This window comes from Ixodes scapularis, unplaced genomic scaffold (assembly GCF_016920785.2).
Source record: "Ixodes scapularis isolate PalLabHiFi unplaced genomic scaffold, ASM1692078v2 PGA_scaffold1__304_contigs__length_218370807, whole genome shotgun sequence".
In the NCBI taxonomy this organism is placed as follows: Eukaryota; Metazoa; Arthropoda; class Arachnida; order Ixodida; family Ixodidae; genus Ixodes; species Ixodes scapularis.
In genome coordinates, this window is record NW_024609846.1 from 158,047,770 (window position 1) to 158,071,482 (window position 23,713).

A 23,713-nucleotide genomic window follows, 5' to 3' on the forward strand; every position below is an offset into this window, starting at 1 on the left:
CAACCAGATCGCACACCTGATACAGCGGACCAGAAATCACAGAACCGGACTCAAAGAGCATAATTTGCTCCATATCATCGACGCCTTCGTCATATCGCGTCTCCTATACACACTACCGTACCTCACAACAACATGTACCCAAATCAAAAAGCTCGAAGCCAGTCTCCGTAAACTGTACTGACTCGCCTTGGGAGTGCCGCGCCACGCGTCCAGCGAACGCCTTCTCAACACGGGAACTTTCAACACCATTACAGAACGCATACAAATGCACAAAGACGGGCAAATATTACGACTTTCTTCCTCAAACCAAGGGCGAACAATTTTACAGACATTAGATATCAACACAGACTCACTTCCCCCAATCCCCATACCTCACCCTCCATGAAAAAGCGCCAACCCAAATGTTACAATGGAACCACTACCGAAAAACATGAACCCCGACAACAACCCCGAGAGACGAAAACTCCGCGCCAAAGCCCACGAAAAGCGAATACGCTACCTACATGAAACGGAGCATGATACGTATTTTGCTGATGCCAGTCACCAGGTCACGCATGGCAAAATAGCTTTCGTCAACACACGCACTAAAACATATTACTTCGAAACCTTCACAGAACCCCCAACGATCGACGATTTGGAAGAATACGCCATCGCCAAAGCCATGGAACACGCAGCCCAACAACCTAACACTAATCCCACGCTAATCTTCACGGACTCACAGCGCGCCCTACGAAACTACACCGATAACACATTACCCTTTATGACAGATAACCTAGTCCGTGAAATACATGTCCGCTACCCGGACAAAAAATTCCGCCTCGTATGGACGCCTGGCCACCAAGGCGTGGAGGGAAATGAGACAGCCCATCGTCTCACCCGCGAAAACTCCCCGGGTCCCGTCGCGTCATGGCCGGCTATCTACTCGGTAGGCACAACAAGGAACGCTCACCGAGCCCTGCGGAAGTCGAGATTAAAAGAGCAACGTGAAGAGCGGACCATTTATCCTCACCCACCAAAGACCATGTCTAGGCAACAATCCTCCCTCGTCAGGCAAGCCCAGACCAACTCTCTTCCATCGCACCACATCTTCCACCACATCTACAAACGACCCGGCTCCCCCACCTGCCCAAAATGCGGAGAATACCCTTCCATCCCTCACACCTACTGGTCTTGTAACCCACCCACCCTTCCCCCAACCTTCTCACATATCAATTCTTGGGAGGAATGGCTGGCTCCACCCACGGGCACCGACATATCCCCCGCACTAGAAGTACTAACTAATCACTCCGGTCCCCTTGCGGAATCCATCCGCGAGACGTGGGCCGGACGGGCCGTCCGGACCAGGATGTAGGCCCTTACAGAAAATAAAGTGTTGCTTGCTTGCTTGCGCGATGAGCTGTAACGGCACTTTGCGGGTTGAGAGCATTGTACGTACCAACGTTGGTGCACGTAGCGCGTTGGGACGACATTTGTGCTTCGTATGTCGCTTGCGAAGCTACTCCTTGGTTGCCACGCGTCACACGATACACGGATGACCCAGTGACTTGTGGCCGTTCGTCAACGCAACGCAGTCAAGCGCATTCAAACGCAACTATGTTCATGGCCCTTATTTCTTATCGACATCGTTTATTGCTAATTATGTTGAGAGCAACGCTATTGCATCACGAAGAACAATAATGTTATCTTTGTATTTAATTCATGTCGGAAGATCGAGAGGGCTTACTCACGTTGGTGAAAGGAAATAAAAGGAGCGCTTAATCCTTAGTACGGCTGGAGTGGTCACACAGGATTATGTTCCGTCTGCGGTCGCCACACAGGCTTTCGAGTTCCACACGTTCCCACACACACAATGCACCGGCCGCACGAAACGTCGTCGTCTTCTTCTTCCAGGGCGTTGCTTGCTTTAGAAAAAAAGGTCTGCAATAATTGATGGGTTCTGCTGCTACGTACCAAGTGAGACAGAATACAGCGATTGGTTTAGCACGGACGCCATCAGCTTTACTCACCCAAGACACGACAAAAGTAGGGTCCTGATCGTGGAGGCTCGGTGTAAAAGCGACGGAGTTGTGGGCTCGCGGAGGGTGCATTTACTGATGTCCAGCCAGCATACTGATGTCCTCGCTTCCGGATACTCGCGCACAACACTTCAGTGCACCACAGGCGCAGAAAGGTCTCGTTGGATGAAAGGCACGAATGAATGTGCGGAAAAAAATCGCGGCGTGCTAGACGAGGTCTGACAAAAGCTTTCTGACATGGACCTGGGGCCCTAATCCGGACACTTGGCGAGAAAGGCGGCGAGAAATCCGACGGCTCTGATTGGCCGGCGCCAAGGTCAAGTCCGGTGTCGGCCAATCACGGCCGCCAGATTTCTCGCCGACCTTTTCGCCGAGTGTCCAGGTTAGGGCACCTAGACGAGTAACGAAAACTGCTGCGTGTCAGCATGAAACAGTTTCTGCATTTCCCTTCGCGCCTAGAACCAGAAATCGCGCGGAAAAAAACGAAACAAACACAATGATACGCCCTTTTCGTTTTTTTGTTCACCAGAAAAAAAAATATCTTACGTTGTTGGCACACTATATATACTTCGATACACCTGAAGTCCAGACGCAGCCCACGAGCTGGTGGGACCAATTAGTCAGCATCAAAAGCCCACCATCATGCTGTTCGTCATGTTTACGTACGTGTTGTATCATCGCTGGACTAATCATGTACATGCATAATGACTTGCGAATTTGAAGCCGTTTGATTGCTTCCGGTATACTTCGTTTCAGCTTCGGTCCGAGCGCGGCTGATATTATGAGCCGAAGGGCCAATCATACGGCGAAAGAGGCACAACGTCATGGCATGCTCTCTGCAGTTGATAGGACCAGCCGATATTCGCCGTCTCTCTGTGCGTGCTCCTCCGCCGGCTCGTCCTATCAAGCGCAGAGAGCACGCCATGACGCTGCGCTTTTTGCGGTGTTGGATTGACCCTTCGGCTCATAACATCGGCCGCGCACGGACCGAAGCTGAAACGAAGTATAGCTCGTAGCGGCGGCTGCATCTGGACCTCAGCTGAAACGATGCGTAAATGCTTTCAGGTCAGTCCCCACCCAATGTTGGCGAGTGAAAGGCTCTTGGCCATTTCAGTCACCGCGTCTGCGTACTGAACTATAGTATTTCATTGCTATTCTAGTAAACGTTTTTGAAAAAAAAAAAAAAAAACTGAATTGTTGTGGTCACTCTCTCTTCATATATATATCTGAATTTAAGATTGAAAACGAAGACGATCGGACTCGATTCATTTCGACGAATCGTCTGACGAGTCTTAACTGTTGATGTCACGCTCCAAATCACTAAAAAGCTGACTTTTTCGCAGACTCGGGACATCGGTCCCGGCGTGATTACAATCTATTAAATTAATTTGTGCGGCGCGCAAGAGCAACTTAGGGCTAATACTTTGTCAACATGACGTGGAATCTGCATTACATATATTTCTCTCATTAAACTGAATTTTCAACTCGTCTTCGTGGTCCGTTGTACCCAAAGTCGAGTCAAGGAAAAAAAAAATAATGCCAGGAATTTAGTTGTCGGGTGACATAATTATTCGAAGACGGTGCTCAACCTCGTAGAACTCCCGAGGAACTTTATCGCTCCGAAAATAGTAGACGAGTACAGCCAGGATTCGCGTTCCAATCGGGAGTGGATGGCGGCGCTGGAGTGACGCCTGGGCGCTGGGAGTCGCACGAGGCTTGGGTAAACAGACGAATGGAGACACGATGTTCGTGTGCACCTTTTGTGCGAAACCAGCGGACGCGGAACCGACGACAGCGACCCGGGGTGAGACCCCGAGGTGCTGACATGAGCCCCGGAGAAGCGACGACCCCGGCGAGAGAGTCGGCCTGGCCTCGCACGCTCCGCTCGTCGGGTGGGAAGTGTCTCTCGACGCGCCGTGTCCCCCGCCTCAGAGGCTAGAGAAGCGAGTAACGGACGAGCTTGTCTACCAAGAGTTTTAGTTTCTTTTATTAGCGTTTCCTTTTTCTTTTTAGGCGGGGGGAGGGGTGTTTTTGTTTCCGGAGTTTTTGTATAGAGAGCTATCTGTAATATGTTTCGGCCTAAGTCCAAGGGCAGCCGATCATAAACGAGCCGACGGAAACTCCCTATAATGTGCTTCGTTTCACCTTAATTATGTCCGAACTCATCCGACGCTAGGAGCCGATGGGATCAATTAAACAGTGTCAAAAGGGGAAGCTACTGGGCCTTCCCTGTACATTATTGGTTCAGCGATGATAGAACACGCACAGAAACACGATGAGCACCATGTTGGAGTGCCTTCGACGCTGTATAACTGCTTCCATCCTATAGGTTCGATCAGCTCGTAGCGTCGGCTACGTACAGGCTTAGAGGATACCTCCGGCCAAAAATCGAACCTATTTAAACTACAATTATCGATTCACGAAGACAAAATACGAGCACTACCAAAAGATTACACTTATGGGAAACCGCGATCCTCTCTAAAACCGTTTTGTAAAAATGCTTCCACCAGTTTCTCAGCAGGCAATACACGGGTCGGCTGTTTGTCAATCAACATTGTGCCCCGACGTCACGTTCGTACTCAAGGAGTTTACTTGTTCATACTGCCACTTCTTTCACCGTTCTTATCTGCTTCGTTTTCAGTCGTGCTAGCAGACGATTTCTAGTTGTTCTGTTATGTCTTAGCGGCCGCCGTTTGTAAGTGCCCCTCAGCGATCGCGCACGAAAATGATTGACTCCTTGCTCACTCATGCATGTCGTGAGGCCGAAGTGCAAGGCGCCCAAAGGACTGGCATCGTTTTGAAATGCCAAGCACTTCTTGATGTGAACCCGCTGCGCCATCCGGACGTGTGTTTTTACCAGTTCCCCCAAAACTCGAAGTTGAGGAAGGTGGGGGTCGACACAGTTCGTCGAAGAGATTTTGGAAGGCCGTGGACACCGAAACCTTCACTGGCGGCCATAGTTCAGTGCGTCACCTGCTCAGCACGAGTTTACGATAAGCTCCCATTGCGCTTCTGCAACGTGCGTTGCACACCACCAAGATTGTAGTTCTTCATAAAAGGTAAGAAAAGGGGGGGGGGGGGGGGGCGTTCTGAGCCTGCACTGCAAAACACCGAGGTCAATTATGGCACCCAGTGAACACCAGCAATGTATCGCGTCGAACTTGTTTTTCGGCTGGCAATGTGTATTAATACTTGCTACATATGTTTGATACCTACAAAACAGAGCAGCGAAACAGCCATAGCATCCTACCTGATTGATCGAAACTGCTCTTGCGACTAGGTCAGTCGTATGCGTTTTGAAGTACCGCGGTACGAATTTTGTGCTACACGATAGCCATAAAGCTAATCACCAGGGTTGCCATCATCTCGAGCCGTTATACTTTCGGTTTTGCCGTAGACTCGGGAAACAAAACTTTGAGATGAGGTATCTACTGTGGGGACCACGTGTTCCCCGTATCCCTATCTAGGCCTAGCGCACGCAGGCCTTGGGGACCGTTATGGCGACGGCTTCCCGGATATGAGGTGAGCGCGCAGTCCTCGAAGGGGGCGGTTTCTCCCTTGCTATTTTTGTGTGAATATACCTCCGGTGCACCTTGGGAATGATTATGGACGCGACCCATTTGCGGACTAAGCCACACCACCTACTCCGGGCGCATTCCATTTCCTGTAGGCTCGATAAGCCGGTCGCGAACTGCGGCCGAGACTCTCTTGTTGTGGGAGGCTCTGGCCTCGGAGCCTTTTTCTTTTGGCGCTTCCCCCTACCCACGAATCTGCCTATAGTACAGTGGCGTGGGCCCCCTCCAGGTGAATCTGTCTGATACGACAGCGCCGACATTTTTTAGTTCCTTGCATTTATTTGTTTGGGCCGACCGGCAAAGTGTGATGGCGAAACGCCAACAAAAATGACACTCTGCGGACCCACAGACACCCTGTGTTATTACGTGGTGCCCCCTCAAAGGGGAAACCCACACTGCAAAACTACACAAGGCACCGAAACATAAATTACACCCCTTAATTCAGGGACGCTTCCCATACTAAAAAGCAGCCGTAACCCTAAAATCAAGAGAAAGTACCGGAGTGACCCTTTAAGGTGAAAACAGAAAAGGCCTAGTGACTTTCGCTTCCGGCGCTGCCTGATTGGTCCCATCACCGCGTAGCGTCGGCTTCGTCAGGACTTAAGCTGTAACAAATTATAGTTGGAAAGTTGCATGTACAAGAAAAATATACTTTTAAGTTAAGAACCATAAGTGTTTGGAGAGCGAGCATCACCAAATTAATATTTTTCTTCGGCTGTAGCGTGTGCGATAATTATCTGAGTCTTTTTTTCTCCGCTCTGCCCCGCCATCATTTCTTCTCCCACGCAATACTTCGCGACGAAATAATAATCTGTCTTTTTGTTGTCAGAGGAAATAGTATTACTAATATTTGAATGTATTTGTACGTGAGGTTGGAAAAAAACTGGATATTCTACGTGCTGCTAGCTTATAAATATTGTAATTTTATTTTTTGTTTTTTAAACTAATCCACTCTTGTTGTTAAATCGAAGCGTGACATGTAATGGAATATTGAAGTCATGAAAGTGGGGTAGAGCGGAATGGCTGGGCTGGGGAAAGATTGGGGGGGGGGGGAGGGGGGGTGGATTTTATTAAGGGTGGGAAAAAAAGTTATGACGTAAACATATCTTGTAACGCTCCGTTGTGCTAAGAAATATAATTTAACGAACTAAATTTAAACTGGCTGTGCAACGTTATTGGGTATGAATATCTCTTACTTTACACCAGGTTCCTGGCACTATAGTGGGACCCAAGAATACTCGAACTCGACGCCACTGACCAAGAAGCGTCTTCGTCACGGTAAAATTCCAAAGATAAAAGCGGACCTTTTATTTCAGTCTCTCCTTCAGAAAACTTGACGACGGAGCTGTGGAGACAATGTCAACAACGCGATCCCCAGGAAGTGCGTCATCGAGCTTTGCGAACCCCGCTGTGACGACATTTAAATGCTGCTCTCGCAGTGGACACGAAGACTGCGTACACATTCGATTTTGGCCCGTGACAATCAATGCCTCGACACGCATTCGAGGTAGTGGCTCGTGCTCAATCGCTGGGAGGACGGGAATAGCCAAACCTTAACAATCCGTGGAAGTCAGCGCGCGCCCTGTTCTCTGCCAACCCCAACGCGTGGCTATGTTAAAAACCTTGGCAACATATATAATCGGCTCTAGATCACGTGACCGCCTTTTCTGACTCCGAGTTGAGGCTGTAAACGGCGTGCGTTTTTCCGTGTTTTTTTTTTTTTTCGACTATTAGTGCGTAGAGAAGAGAAAAAAACCTATGTTTTATAGGTCATTAATGTCAAGGAATAATTCTAAGCTGTGTTTATTGAAAGCAGAAAAAATCTTCTATCGTCCCTTTAAGGTACAAAAGAAAACAGTAAAATATTTTAGCCGCGCGAATAACGTTTGCAGTTCTTCTGTAATTTCAGTACAGGCAATAAATGATGTTGTGCATATATTTTAATGGCGGAGAGTTAGCAAGCCCCAATGAGCGTCTGTTGTCTCCGATACAGATGAGAAATTTAGGTAGTGCAGCACCACTGCTAGCGTGGAGCCTAGCGTGCGTCACGCACTAGTGATTACACAACCGTAGGTCGGTCCGATGCTTGCCCAGATCAAAACGGAAAGGAGGGAGTATTAAACCAGGATCCCTCAACTCTGCGGCGCAAACTTTCGCTGTAACTCGGCCACCGACTCCCCCTTCGAGGCTCGTCATTTCAGCGCTAAAAGTAATGCCCAGCCAAAGCAAAACTGTGCTGCGCGCCTCGATTTTTTCTTCAACAAATTAAGAATATCCTTTTTTTTTCATAAGTGATTCCACCTTTAAAAAAAAATTAAATAACATAAAACAATGGTGTGGGTGTTTCTTTTTTTTATTATTATTTTAAAGTGTGCCTTGATCCACAGACGCCAGCAGCCATGCTTGGCGGACCAGCGTGCTGTCGGCCTTCCGCAAAACTTCACACTTTACACTGAGCGACTAGGAAATATTTATATACTTAGATTAAACAGAGCGATACAAGGGAACAGTTCTTTGAACTCCTGAGGGCAATTTATTCCAGTGTCGGACGCCAAGCATATATATCCCGTCGTGAAAACGCGGAAGAGGCATACGCGCATGGTCGCGCGGGCAACCCGTCGTCAGCTTTCCTGTTCGAAACCTTCGACACGATCAACAATATATAGTATCGATTTCAGGAGAAGAGCACAAACGTCCAACAACTCACTTTTCTCCTCTCCACCCTTCAACACCCAACACATAAACGTGACTAATTTTCCAACAGCTGTAACACAGACAAAACTCTCGAGTGTTGGGGGAGGAGAGATGCGGAGGCAAGAAACCCTATATGGTCTCCTGAACACTCTGGAACTTGGGGGAGTTTTCACGGATGGGAACGAAACTACACGGCGCTCACGCAGAAATGGCGTCGACGATGGACATGATGGCGGGAGGGTGAACGTGGACACGAGCGTCGGACCAAACTATTTTGTTTTACTTTGTTTTCTGTTCTTCGCCCTGTTTCACAGGACCTTTGAGGGGAGCCCTCTTGTTTTACGAGCTTTGGATGGACGAGTTCAAGTTTCCAGCGCGCATTCGAAACTGGTGCTGGGATCAGCAGCTGCTGTTCAGCATTCGCTAGAGGAATCCCGCCGCACCAAAGACCCCCCCCGGTGTTGAGTTTAAGCGCGGTGCTATATTTATTGTGGTTTTCACGTGAATGTGATTATGATGACGACTAAATAGCGCTATGTGTACGGCTGGATGCTTAAGCTAGATACATGACTCCACAGCTGCGTTCGCTCGCTGTCACAAAGTGGGAAACATTCTTATGGTGGCTTTCGTTACCGTAAGCACAAAAAAAAAAAATGAAGTATGGTACCATTGTACGCGTAGAGTGAAAGTGCCACGGGATTTGTTATCTGCACTATATCGTCGAGATTCATGGAAAGTAATTATTGTAGTAGGTACTTAGCAAAGGCATTCGCGCTTGACAAGTCGCATGTCCGAGGAAAGAATGCAGTTTATTAAGATTTGGTTGAAGTCGGCGGCCGGTAGGGGCGCTCTTGCAGCCGCTGGCTCTCCCTCATAACGCACATCTGCAAGTCGAAAGAAATGGTTTCAGAAATTTGTTCTAAACGCAATGAAGACAGCAATGAAAACCTTACAACAAATCCGGGAAATTTCGCAATCAGGGCGTCAGCCAGGGTCCGGTTGGATACCTCTCGATTCTGAAAAGTGCCAATAAAAAGTTGTCAGGGCTTGAATCAATGAGCACTTCTTAACATGCACGTATATAGAGACTGATACATTAAAAGAAAAATTCTAACGGGTAATAGTTCAATCAACGTTTTTTTTGGCTGCACCACCCTGTAATTATGCGATGAGTCACGTTACGGGTTTTTAGTCGAGTTAGTTGGTTTATACTTATTAATATTGACACCTGTTATTGTGTCCCGGTTCATTCTTTGTTTTTCGTGTTCTTTTATTGTTGTTGTTGTTTTCAAAATTTAGCTGCTTACATCAACAATCATTACTTCGTTTAGGGTGTGCGATTCTTGCGATATGGTGTTGGAATTTACGATAAGACATTGAAAGAGGGACATTGAAGACAAACAGACAATACAAGCCTGTCTTGTCTGTTTGTCTTCATGCCCCTCTTTCCTTATCGTAAATTAGAAACCTACACGCTCAACCATCGGCATTGGTGTTGCAAATGTGCGGAAGTTTAGAAGTCAGGAAAGTTCCCCCTGACAGGACCTCTTAAAGTTGTTTTAGTATTGGGGAGGAGATCCAACAGTCGCACCTATAGCGGTGCTCTTCAGCTTGGGGACAACAAACCGTCTTTTCTTGTTTGTTTTTGATCCGAGAAATCGAAGACAACGATTCGAAAGCCGCTTTTCGTGCAACTAAAGCCCTGGTCAGAGCGAAGGCTCGTGCCCAAACCGTGCTAAGCGAGGTTCAATTTCTTTGTTATGCTGTGTTAGTAAACACCGGACTGTGTGGACAACAAGTTCTATAAAGCGCCCTCTATAGTTCGATCTCCTCCCCAATACTCCACTCCTGAACTTCTGAAAACAAAGTGAATTGAAATATGTTTTATTTCTTTTCAATCATCTGCACTCTATGAAGGTTCCAAAATAGTTTTGTCGGATTATGTCCTAAGCTCAAGAGAGGGACAGGATATGTCCGACTCCTGGATTGTTCAAAAAGTTTTTATTGTTTTCCTCTGCTTCTAGCGGCCGTGCTATTCGCGTGCAGTGGCGGCGCCGATTTCAATCTTCCTTGTATTTCACCGTAGAAACGGTTGGGACAAGCGGTGCACGAGACCGCTAAAGGTTATTTATTTCGGAACCTCGCTCAGGATGTTGTAGATTTGTAGTCTCTAGTTTGTAGATTTCTCGGGTCTCTAATACGAATTATTGCAAGCTATAGTCATGCCCTTGAGCATTTTTCATGCTCATCCTGGCCGCATCCTTAGTTCGTTTATGTATCACGTGAGTTTCTATAAGTGAGCAGTACTAATTGAATGCATTGAAATTTTGTCATTGAAAGAGTATGAAGCCTTTTACATTAATGTCGTGCAAATTAAATAGCTACAGTAATACGTAACATATTCGCAACCATTCGACCGACATTTATTCATGCACTTCTTCGGTATTCTGGAGTCACGTTTAATTAAATAGTAATCTGAAGCATAAAATGGTTGATAGTAAGATCTCGATGGCAATCGACAATGTACTCACCACAATTTCTGTTATGCTAACTCCGGTACCCTAAAATAAAAACGGCGGTTGAGATCGTTGAATTCTAAAGTAGAAGATGAAAACAAACAATGCACAAATTTGTGAAAATGCTTACTCCATTCATGGCGTCTGCACCGGCCTGTTTGATCCTGGTCATCTGGAACGAGTAAAAATTTACTTAAGACACACGAAGAAGAATAATTAAATTATTTTGAAGTCAGATGTGTCTAAGAATGCAGAAATTCTCCGCCCCATAAAAAAAGGAATACAATGTTAGCAGGTACAAAAAACACTAGCATCAAATGCCAGGGCAAACTGTGGTTTAATGAAATGCCAGGACAAGTTTTGCTTATTACTAGACGTGCGGAAATAAAGAATTTCAGTTCAATTCTTAGTCAAATCGAACGGCGCCAACAGATATTAAAATATTGGATGTCGAATTGAATACGAGTTAGTCGGCTTGGATGCAGTGTAAAATTTGAGTCGTATCTCGACTATAGGGCTATGTATCGATTAAAGTTTTAACCAATCATTTGGTGACATTTTATGAAGTAATTAATTGGTTAATTGGATATTGTAGTGACGAATTAAATTGTTAGAACATTGCGAAATTTTATATATATATGATGATGAACTTTTGAAACATGAATTCTGGGATTCTATAGCCTTGACAATGCAGGAGAAGTTCGTATTGAAGTCAATTAAATTCAGTTGTTGGTTTGTTTGGCACACATCCAAATGTCCTGGACTAATGGCAGAATATTAGAGGAAATATATGAATACGCATTTTACTGACATCCGGGCGACAGCTACTAAGCATTATTTTAGTAATCTCTAAAACAAGCAGCGATGTGATCTGCAAACAACCACAATGCCAACAATCAAGGAGGAACCTTCTCCAGCATTAATAAGAGCAAATCTAGTAAAGAGCAAATCTATTATAGCTTTCAGAAAATCTATATTTGAGTAAAGCTGGTCATGTTACTTTTTACTAATTAAAGGAACCATGAAATGAATTTCGGTCTGCGATAAAATGGGATTGCGACGACCGCATTATATTTAGTGCGCCAAAAAGAAACTAGTACACGAAGGCAGGAAGCCAAACGCCTGCTTTTTGGTTCGCAAATTTGAAAATATAGCGGACTATTTCATACAGCGCCTTTCCTTCTAAATATCTTCGCCTTTTCTCTTCGATGCATCCGCGGTGCCCAAACACGACAGCTGAACCCAGGTCACGCATCGGACACGAGCACTTTGTCACTTGGACGTATATGCGCTCGTCCATAATCAATCCGTCGACGAATATTCGAATTTGCGTTCGGGAACTGCTGTGACGGCATTACCATAACTTGCGAAAGACAAGTTCCATGGTGTGCTTAAAAAGCACGGTGGAAGGTTGGAGTCATCGCATCCGGTGACTCCATGGTCGTTTTAATTACTTAAAATGTGATCGTTAATTAAAGGTTTAATAGATTAGCTTGTATGTTAATCTAAAAATTGCATGGTGTTGATATCGACGTAAGCCCTTGAAAGTAGTTAATCGGTGCTGTATAAATGTACCTTTATTCATTTTCAATGCCACACAGACAGCTATATGCCTTTTTAGTGCATAAAAAAATTGCAACAAAAATTAAAGCCAACATCGGATCAAGCGAGACACACAGAGCAAGTTCATATGTCAGCATAAAAGAAAAACATCAACGCACTTTCAAAATTGACTCTGTAAGTGTGACGTCATGGGTCCAAACAAACCGTTGCTAGGGTCGCTGTTATGGACAAATACATGTGTCTAGGTTTCGCTACGAAAACCCGACCGTTCAAAAATCAGCAGTAGGACTTAAGCTTCAAAAGATCACAAATATAGAAAGCTTGAATGTCAAATATGTTTCGACAGAAGTGTGCCGGTAATCGCTTGTTTCTGAAATATCTATGACTGCAACTTCCGGTCCTCGAGATGCCTGCACCAGACGACGAATGCAAGAAGTATGCCGTCTGCCACACGCCGGCCGGGCAAGCCGGCGCCGTCGTTTGAATCGTGTGAATAAAGACGATATTCTGATATTGCATATTTGTTTGAAATATAATGATTTTCAGTAACTTAAAAGAATTCATAGTGGGGCACTTACGGGGTCAATTGTTGTTTTTGCCCAGGAATATTGCGATCAAAGTCGACCCTTTTCAAACGTTCGTCGAGCAACATTGGCGGTCGCCACTGCTCAAACACGAAGCACGTGATTGGATCCGAGTCCTCGCCGAACGGTGACGCAGCCCTCGTGTTTTATACATGCTCAAATCACGTGATCGAGCAATGGCGGAAAGGCGTTGCGCAAGCTTTTGAAAAGACTATTGTCGAAGCTCGAAATCAGTGGAACCTCCAGCGCACGCTGCTTTCTTAGTCTTTCACCGACTGCGTAAGAAGTTGTTGAATAAGAGCTGTAGACAAGTCGTGTTATTCGTTATAACCTAAACCTTGAGATAACAAGAAATAAGATAACGGACAAGACGTTATTTTATCTCTTCTTGTCTACGGGTTTAGATTGTGATGTTTCCTAACCGGCTCGCTTGCATGCTTCCGCTCCTTGCAATAAAATTCGTGTTATATATATTTAAAAAGGAATGATATGCGAACATGGCTAGACCTTTGAGAAACTCACGAGCGTACACACTTCCCGTATGCTGAATGACAAAAACCACCTTTGACAACCATGTACAAAAACTTCCAATCACACATGAGCCTTCTGTTACACGAGGGGTGTGTATATCAATCAGATAAAATATTTCAATGTGATTGTAAAATACCTTGGATTGTTTGATTTGATTGGAAAAGTAAAATACTTTTCCAATCAAATTAGCCAATCAGCAAAGGGACGTTGGTTAACATCTGTGTATTTTCTAAAAAGTTAAACTTACCCGATGACGTTGCAAACTACGAAGACAAACTTAAGGCGGTTTCGCGTAGGTGTTCGAAATAACATTAGAAACAAAATGATATATGTGTATATACCTGTGTAATATACGCGTTATGACATCAACCTGTTGCAAGATGAATTGTAAATAGTTTTAACCTGATGATTAAAACAAAATATTATAATGTATTAAACCACCCAAGTCCCGAATCAGAAACACACTACTAGCAGTTGCATCTAAACACGGAATGCATATTTAGTTTGCATTTTGTGAATAGGAATAATCATGCTTTCACGCAAATCTGACTCACTAAAAGTTTAAGAATACCGTACGCAAAGAATAGAGTTGTCGCCACTGCGAACGCACCGGACGCTAACCACGTTTTGCCCTTTGCGTGCGTTATTTTAGCTTACGCCATTTCTCAGATATTGCATCCGTACGTTAAGAGTTTTCGCGCTTTTCCAAGAAAGATTCGTGGTGCGCGAAAAGTTGGCTCAAGTCAAGACAAGCACAGTTAGAAAATGGTGTCTCTGAGGACTGTGGCAGTTGCCGCTGCCACCTGTTTCTTGGTGGCCATGCAGCGGAGAAACGCTACTCTAAAACTATCTTGCGTAGCGTGGGCTAAGTAAGCGCCGAATTTAGTGCTAGCGCACGCTATATTTAAACTCCCCATTAATTTTTGGACATGTATAGAGCCTTATGTTATCGGCGCGTTTGTTTGCCGAAATTTGCCTGCAGGGTCCAGTTATCCCGGTTAACAGATACTGAAAGCAGCGCTTGACATATGAGAAGATAAACAGTTATGGCGTGCAGGGAGTCACCATACTTCCCGGAATGCCGAAGATAAATAAGTCGAGAGATAAGGAGTTGTTGATACCTAAGACGCACACTGCGTGGCACTTTTAGCATGAGCAAGACATTGGCGTTTTATCGGATGTCGCTCCGAAAGGACATTAGCGCGTACCAAATTGTATCGCTCGTGTTGAGTCGCGCATCTTATCTGTGCTGTTGTTGTAAAAGACGTCACAATGGTGCTCCATAACGGCAATTGTGACGTTCCAGGGGTGAGTCCAGTGTTTTGATGTGTTCAATGGCCTGATTGTGCATACCCTCCATTCCAACCCCACGGTGAGACTGTCTCAGCGGATTACTCATTCACTTACAAAAAATAAGAGCAATATTAGTCTCATAAATGTGTGCGCGTGTTTTTTTTAAATCAGCGGGTGTTATCAAAAATTGATAACTACTCGTTCTAAGTTTTGTAAACACAAAGAGGGAGTTCTAAACCCGAATCGGCTAACGCGTTTATGTTTTGACAGTCTTAAATTATTTAGGCAAGAACTGTATTACAAAAATAACTTTGATCTATATAATGGTCTACCCCCTAGACTGTGAAAAAAAAAAAAGAAACTAACAACCAGATATACCGTCTTAAGTATTTTTCTTCCAGTCCCAGGTTTATTATTATGAAGTTTGTTCACCAGCTTTACCAGCTTGCCTGTGTTTTGCTTTTCCCTTCATCGCCAATAACTTTGACACCTGGTAAGAACACTTTTTTTATTCTCAACCCTCATCAGATGTAGGATAGAGTTGGGTTCCATAGTAAGGAATTCGCTCAGTGCATCTGATACAGCCCGTATAAAATCTATTCAGTGACGTTTTGTTCGTAAGTCTATGACATATATTTTAGCCGAATGAACGTTTATAAATATAAACGCCTATTAGACAAGCTAGGTCTTCAAGTCCTATTCGTTATAAGGCTGTCACGTGATGTTGCCATTTTTGTACAAAATAATTCACGGTGTTATAAACTCTAAGCTTATTTTCACAGTGAACTTCAATGTACTTGCTTGTTTAAATAGGAGCGCTCTTACATTTTACACTTGTAATCAATAAACGTTATCACCTATAATCAGAATTCAGGCCTGTGCAAATGATTTTTTTTTAATGTGGACTTCGACATTCTTACCATTATGATCATTTTATGAGACCGCTGAATGATATGCTTATTCTATCTTAGTAGTGGGTTTTTGCTTTGCTTGCATCTGTTTTATATATATATATATATATACTTATTCATGAACGTGAATTTTATTTATTTCTGCACGTTTTAGTTTTATCACGTTGTTCCACATTGCAGACAGTTGCTCTTTGTGGGCACAGAAATAAAGAATTATGATGATGATGATTATATTATTTGAACAGCCAATATCAAGCGCAACAGGAATAAAAAATATACTCTCTGCAGTTTTGATTGTCCGTATATACAACGTTGCACATTATTATCTGTCTATAGACCAGTGTCTGCTCTGTTCCATGGACGCCGCCATGTTTGTTTATGCACACGCCATGACATAGTAGGGGGGCTGCGCTTTTTGCAAGACTCCGTTTCTTTTTTCTGAAACCTTGGCACATATCGCAGTGCAAGAGCGTCATAAATGCATAGTCACGAAGCTCCGAGAACAACGCCTACGCCAAGAGTGCTGCAAAAAGCAAAGATCATGTTTTATGTGCAGCCCCTCTCTTCACAAGAGTCTGCGTTTGAAATTATTTCCCATTTTTATCTTTGGGGGCTAGGATTTCGGGCACTGGTCTATGCTTTGCACATTCTAAATTAAACTTTTTTTCTTTTTTTTTTGGCTAAGTGGCTCAGAACTTGGCGCTAAAACTTGACGCCAACAATCACCAATTACAATTTTGCGTCACAATCAACAATTAAAACTTGGCGCTAAAATTTGGCGTCAACAATTACCTCCATTTGGGTGCTGTTGACTTAAGAAATACATGTATATAGCGAAGTCGAAAGGACAGGAGGCCGGGACACTATATGTCTCCATGAAAACAAACCTCCTGTATTGTATACTGCTTAGCTCGGTGCTTGTCTTTGCTTCTTAATAATCAGTAAAATGTATTCCTTATTGCAAAATACGCGACAAGTCTAGCACAAAAACATTGCCGGCGGGTTTTTAATCTTTTATTTCACAAATACAGGTACTTGTTGACGCCAAATTTTAGCGCCAGGTTTTATCTACCAGATAAACAGATTGCACTACTCCTGTCGTTTAGATCACAACTTTCCAGCCGTAAAAGAAGAAGGGAAATACTCTTAATTTCTTGCTCGTGCTATGTGTTCCACAGTATAACGTGGTCGACAAAACCGGTTAACCAACACGTGTTGGTTAACCGGTTTTAACTGGTCCAAGTCATCACGCTCGATCTATAATGGACCGTAAAAATCAACGCCTGCACGTAGCAATGTAACCTTTTCGTCAAACGTGCATTTCACAAGTCTGTTTTTTCTTATGAATTAAAACACGTAGTTCTCTTTCTGTAAAAAAATAAGGCCAAGAAACTTGCCAGGGTCTACGACGGGCAGCGACGCTGACGACAGGGATTCAGTAGCGGGGTGTGTTTGGCGTTCGTATTGATAGATGGCGCTACCTCCTTATCGCGACGGCTCGCGACCACCATGGTTTATTAAAATGAACATAATCTTTTTGAAACGTACCTTCGGTTAAAAAATAAATGCAGACAATAAAAGCAAAACTTAAAGTAAAAAAAAAAACGCGTCTGCACAACGGCGGCGCTTTTGCTGCCAACGGATTTCGTTTGCGTGTCGTCTGCTTTCTTTCGCTGGTCTCCTGCACCTTCGGACGCTGCTCCCGACGCCATCTATCAATACGAACGCCAAACACACCCCGCTACTGAGCCCCTGTCGTCTGCGTCGCTGCCTGCCGTAGACCCTGGCAAGTTTCTTTGCCTTATTTTTTACAGAAAGAAAACTATGCTTTGTAATTTACACGAAAAAACCGACCCGATAAATACACCTTTAACGAAAAGTTTAGACAGCTAGGTGCAGGCGTCGATTTTTACAGTCCATTTTAGATCGAGCCTGGTGACTTGGACCACCTTATATATGTGTATATGGTTAGCAGATTTATTTATTTTTATTTATACATACTGCAGCCCCACTGGGGCTATGGCAGGAGTGGGAGGTAAACACAGACGGTCCGGACATCACTGTGGACCACTGTCAACGGCACACAGAAATTCATCTGGTTGTAGTGATCGGATGTTTCCTGAAATGTAACTATTAATAGCAGACTAATCACACACAAAAATCAAGTAAAAAGACTAGAATGCATGTCTCTTAACTACAGTAATACTTCCTAAAGTATAAAAAAAAACTTGCAATGAATATTGCAATATATATACTGCATCCGTATTGGGCAGCCAAAAGGAAAGCTACGATATCAGATCAAAGCCTTCGGCGGTTAGGTGGGAGTTGATGGGCTTGGGCTTGTGTAGTACTTCAAACCCCCAAAGCGTTGCGACGTTTTTGTGCGTCAAATTTAATGGGGCAGAGTGATGACTATAGTCAATCAATCACGGTGAGGAGCTCACTAGGGGCGCTTCTGTTTTCCTCACTCTATACCCATTTGGTTAACTTTTTAAATTTTCATAGTGCATAAAAGCTTGGCATTGCACGTGCTTGCACCAGCAGATGACGTTGAAATATCCTCACTCTGAGTTGTGAACAAATTCCACCAGGCGGCGATATCCAAACTTCCCGCCGCGAATAGCTTTAGGGCGTGACGACTCCCGAGCATCTTATTAGCGCTCAGCAGCCAATGAGACTGCGGCATTAGAAAATATCGAAGAACTAACCAAGAAGAAGCCTGAACATTAATAAGTCACGCGTTTCTTAGGATGTCCGTGACTATGCGGAGCGCAAGTTCGTCTGCTTCTTGCACAGGGGTTGCGATGATGTCAAAACGCGAAACAGGTATTGGCTGATTGAAAGAAAAATAGTGGGTAGACGTCAAGGCATCTAGCATTGATGTCTTACCACTGTCATTTTAATCGAAGCCAATCAGAGCTCGGCGTTGTTCTGACGTCACCGCAACTCCTGTACAAAAAGCAGATGACTCGCTCTCAGCATGGGGATGTAGCGAACGTCTGTCTAACTTAGAGGTTACACCGGTCTGGCGACCCTTAAACTTTTATAGCAAACTTTGGGCAACGCTGGACTTCTGGACAGTGCTGCCCGGCTTTTTGTATACCAAAATGTCGATTTTTTGGGAAACATTAATCTGTGAAGTAGTCGAATTTTCATTTTATAAAATTATTACCCACGGTCAAACAATACGCAAGCAGACATTCGCGCTTCAATCAGTTCATTAATGTGAAACGGCGAAGTAAAACAACCAGCAGATATCGCACCCTTCCTCTGCCAAGTGGCGGCGTCAGCTCGTTTTCAACTTCCGCGCATGCGCATGAATAAACGGGAGCTTGAGTCAAACTTTTATCGTGCTTCGCGATACAAGTTCGGAAAAAGTCAAACGTGCTTACACTGGAACCTCAGCAGGTTCGCGATCTCGCTGGTTATAACGACTTTATATATGGCACTCTTTTAGCTACGCTTGCTGTTTACACGCTGATATTCACTTCTTCGACATTGTATATAGGCCCTACACGTTTTTTATGATAGCTTGTGCAACTGGAAGCAGCTCGTGGATCGTCACTTCAAGATAGCACAGCATCAACCAGAGGTCGATGGTCACACTTCTCTACACGTTATCCGAGCACGACAACATCTGACAGAAGGAACAATGGATAAACAAAACCATGACTCGACGCCACTGACTATGTTTGAGGGCCCTTGGTTTTTTTTTTTTTTATACAGATTCGACACGTGCTCATAGAAATTCCCGCATCCGTTTAACGTTTAGATATATCCCAAAAAATATCAGTGGAAGGAGTCGGAAAAGGGAGCAACTCACAGCTTCAATTTCGGCCTCCGTGTAGTGGCCCTCCGTGTAGCATAGCTGATCTGAAATATGTTCGAGAAAGTTAATCGGAATTCGCACCTAACTATCACCCACACAATCAAAGCAAACTCACGTCTGAAAAAAAAAAAAAAAGTATTGAACAATATTTTTATCTTAATTTGTGCGTGTCAGCTCACAATTATCTCTCCGAGCATCAGAAGCTACTCAAGCATGCCCAACACTTGGCGATGCGAAGTTATAGATGACTTGCACTGACGTCAAATCATGCCGAGAGCGTATACTTCCTGCAGCCTAAATTTCGTACCATGACATATGCTTTCTGATGGCAAAACCGTCGGGGTATGACCACCAGCTTGGTGCGATGACGTCACAGGCAAGTCACGTAGAGAAACTATGTCCCGAAGGTTAGAGCTTGTATTGACCACGTCTTCGTGGCCTCATAAGACTAACCCATAACAAATGCGCTATAAGGCGCCGGTTGGACCTAAGTTCTATGTCCTCGTCCTACAGACACTGCAATTATACTTCGTCTCACCCTACGATGAACTAAAGGCAGAAGCTACGAACCGCCAGATCCAATCACGAGCCACTTAGGCATTATGTGGTATTTCGTTTCGAATAACGTATCGGTGCCCGCGTCTCGGATCACCGGTGGGAATGGGCCGACAGTGGTTCGGATCGAGCAATGAGTGACTCAACAATTTTACATTGCAAAGAAAGTCACGGCGTACTGGCTCCTTGCATTGTCGAAGCTATAAAAATGACGCAGCGTTTTTGGATTCGAAGCATTATTCGTCCAAACGTAATCAATGCTAAGCGTGTCATAGTTTAGCGTGGAACGTGATTGGACCTGGCGGCCAGTGGCTTTGGCCTTTAGTCCATCGTAGGATGAGACGAAGTATAGTGACAGCTTAAGAAGCGCAGGGCGTGACTTATTGTGTTCAGGCTTCTTGCATCGCGATTGGCTGGTTGGTGTTCTTATCGGCAAATGCTGAGTCTCATTGGCTGCGGATTTACCATAAGATAGTCAGGCCACGCCGCGTCCGGCATTTCCTAAGCTCTCAATGACCATAGAGGTTGTTTCGGAAAATTTCACACGTCAAGAAATAAGATATCAGTCGAGACGTTAAAAGTACAAATATATAAATTGAAGAAACAAGCAAATAAAGATGCGAGTATGAATGAAAGGCCTTTCTTCAGCCCCATGCAATTCGAGCGTTCGGCAAATCAGCTCCCGATCCCGACCCTGCGCTGCATGCAGAGAGCGAGTCGTCTGCTTCTTGCACATGAGTTTCGGTGACGTCCGAATGACACCAAGCTCTGATGGGCTTTGATCGAAAGGATAGTGGGTAGACGTCATTGCTAGATGCCTCGAGGTCTACCCGCTGTTTTTTCTTCAATCAGCCAATAAGAGCTCGGCGTTCTAACATCATCGCAACCCCTGTGCAAGATTCAGACGAACTTGCTCCCTGCATATAGTCCTCAGTCGACGGACATCGAAGTTCTTTGAATATAGACACTGGATGGGGGAAGTTTCCAGCAAGAAGCTTAGAAAAACAAAAACGATTTGTTTTCTTTTCACTTACCGAAGCTCTCGTAGATTCTTCGTACCTCGTCGGCGGATCTGGCAGAACGATAGGACGCTGATGCTGCTGTTCCGAAGACCGCGTAAAAAGCCCCAAGGGCTACGCAAAAAGTGATTGTGCGTTTCATTGCGCAGTTGTACAGCGGCGCCCTTACTAAGCCGGAGCGCAAACCCACTCTGTGGAAATGTTCAAAACAGAAAACGGCTTTTATTTGCTGCTTCCGTATCTTAAAGCGTCTAGCTATGATTACAACACGCTCTTTTTATCTTTGCGCGCACTCGGCCGCTAAAGGAAGTAACGGGCGTCCGGAACGTTATCCGTTTCTCCTTTGTTTTTCTTTCGATTTTTTTTTTCTATTCGAAATGAGAAGTGTATGGGAGGGCAAGATACGGCTCTCTCATTGTTCAAGTTAAGTATATCCGTGCCTTCAGTCAAACAAACGCTATCAAGCGTTCCAACCGCGAACTTATACAGTAAGGTTCAAACGTTCTTTCCTGGGATCAATCCCCGCAGCCTGCTCGTTTCGATCTGGACAAGCATCGCATACCGGCGTGCGATTGCGAGGATAGGGTTTTTGGAGGCTACAATGGCACCCTGAAAGCACGTGTTCAGAGGCGCGAATGGGCGGTATTTCTATGTGTTCATCAAGTAACTTGTCGCGAATCAACATCAAGAACAACAACTTTACCGGTTTGAAACGAGCCGTAGTAGAACCTCGCTGTCAGCACGCGCGTTCATTACGTTACCTATCCGTGACGTCAAGACTACGATTTGCCCCTATGGCAACGTTACTAGATTACCTCAGTTGTAGCACTCCTGCTCACCTTCCCTCACTCACTTCAGTTCGCCTCCCGCAGCCTCCCGTAAAGCAGCCCTGGGAAGATCATGGCGAGCAGCCCTGGGAAGATCATGGCGGCACAGCGCAGCACTGAGCTAGATTTGAGACGCCATGTTCTTCCCAGAAGTGGCGCGCGGTACGTGTCTCGAGCATTTTCACAACAATGAATGGCGCCACTTTTCCCAGGATAAAGGGGCTTTAGCCTCCCGTCGTTTGAAGCACCATCTATATTTTCTTTTCAAAACTCAGTCTTCCATAGAGTATACGGTGAAACGCCATCTATAGTCTGTGCTTCGAAACATACGCATTCCATAGAATACACTGCAGTTACCATAGCAACCGTCCGGCACGTCGAACGACGGTCACAAGCCACAAACCGTCATCCTACGAGCCGTAAAAGGAGAGGGGGAGCAGTAGCCTCCTCTCCCCCCATGGCTCGTACGGGGAGAGGGGGGTAGTGGGGGAGAGGGGCTTCTACCGTGCAAGCAGCGTCAATGAGCAGTTCCGTAAATAAGCTTTTCTAATAATGTTGCTCTATGATTGTGATCTTAATGACTCATCACGAGAGGTGTAAAGAGCACGATAGAGGCTCGAGGTCATTGCCTGCTATACAGTACACTGCTAAATTCGACGTTCACCCTTTACCCTTGTTCCCGTCGATGAGAGCCAAACCACTCATAACATCTCACAAATGTCTGAAGTAAAAACAAGGGCACAGGCGCGTAAGTCTACCTTATACCTGAATGCTCTTGTTTGTACGAGAACTCGTGCATAGTAAAGTGTGCATCTTGATAAAGTAGCGCCATTGACTTCCCTGCCTCTTAGCCGGACACAAACAGGCGGCCGAATCTCGCAAGGTGATTGCCTGATTTGTCTCAACTGCCATGGTAATCGCCATTTCGGTTCATTAAAACCTTCGAAACTTCGAAAAGGTCGTTCTGAACCAGCCGCGCCACATACCTCGGCGAACGCACTCACTAACTCACTCACTCAAACACACTCACACTCACCGCCTGATTGTGAGTCAACTTGAGTGACCTCGTGATATAACTCCGAGCTCATAAGATAATATTGTTTGACTCCGTAAAATGCGTTTGAGTTCGTAAGATGATCTTGAGTGACTTCGTGATATGAGTGAGTTTGTGAGGTGATATTGAGTGACGTACTCCGTCATATGACTGAGTTCGTGAGATGATATTCAGGGACTCCGTCATATGACTGAGTTCGAGAGATTATATTAAGAGACTTCGTGGTATGAGTTTTGAGTTCGCGAGATGCTATTGAGTGACTCCGTGATATCAGCTCGTGTCATGATATGACATCGAGGGACTCCGCATTGAGAACGTAGGTTCATGCGTGCCTATTTTCGGCACCGATTTGAAGTCCAGGGGGCGTGGCCAATGACGTCACGGGCGTCAAAATTAAAATTTCTTTTATTTTAACGTAAACACGTTTTAATTTTGGATGCCGCCGACTGCATTTTGAAACGTCGGTCGGTCGGCGAATGTGTTCGTGGTCGGGCGATCGGCGGTGTCCTCGCTGGTGTGTGTTGTCGACGTGCCGCCTGTGCTCGTCGCGTTCTGTTGCGTATCAATTGCCGACATCCAGGAACATCAAGGTAAGCGTTGTCCAATTTCGTTCGCCCGGTGCCGTCCGTCACTCTTGTTGCAAATGAAGATTCGTAATGTCTAGAGTACCGTCCGACGGCACTTTTGCAGAGCGTCCCCCCCCCCCCCCCCTCCCCCCCGGGTGCCGACCAACGGTACTCCAAACAC

General features: G+C 45.1%; 1 protein-coding gene across 1 annotated transcript; it reads right to left on the reverse strand.

Annotated features, from left to right (window-relative positions):
* Positions 1-9,077: 9,077 nt before the first annotated feature.
* LOC8027377 lies at positions 9,078-21,317 on the reverse strand. Its single transcript, XM_002407958.4, has 6 exons — positions 21,101-21,317; positions 19,506-19,555; positions 10,931-10,972; positions 10,816-10,845; positions 9,238-9,300; positions 9,078-9,168 (listed from the first exon to the last, which is right to left on the reverse strand). The coding sequence occupies exons 1-6, from the start codon at positions 21,225-21,227 to the stop codon at positions 9,097-9,099; spliced, it is 384 nt and encodes a 127-aa protein (XP_002408002.1). The 5' UTR covers positions 21,228-21,317; the 3' UTR covers positions 9,078-9,096.
* Between the last annotated feature and the right edge of the window lie 2,396 nt (positions 21,318-23,713).

Bases quoted from the DNA above. Each gene is read 5' to 3' on its own strand.
- LOC8027377 (XM_002407958.4), bottom strand. From the start codon at position 21,227: ATGAAACGCACAATCACTTTTTGCGTAGCCCTTGGGGCTTTTTACGCG. The intron at 19,556-21,100 runs GTAAGTGAAAAG...AACATATTTCAG, and splicing joins AAGAATCTACGAGAGCTTCG to ATCAGCTATGCTACACGGAG. The intron at 9,169-9,237 runs GTAAGGTTTTCA...TTCGACTTGCAG, and splicing joins CGAAATTTCCCGGATTTGTT to ATGTGCGTTATGAGGGAGAG.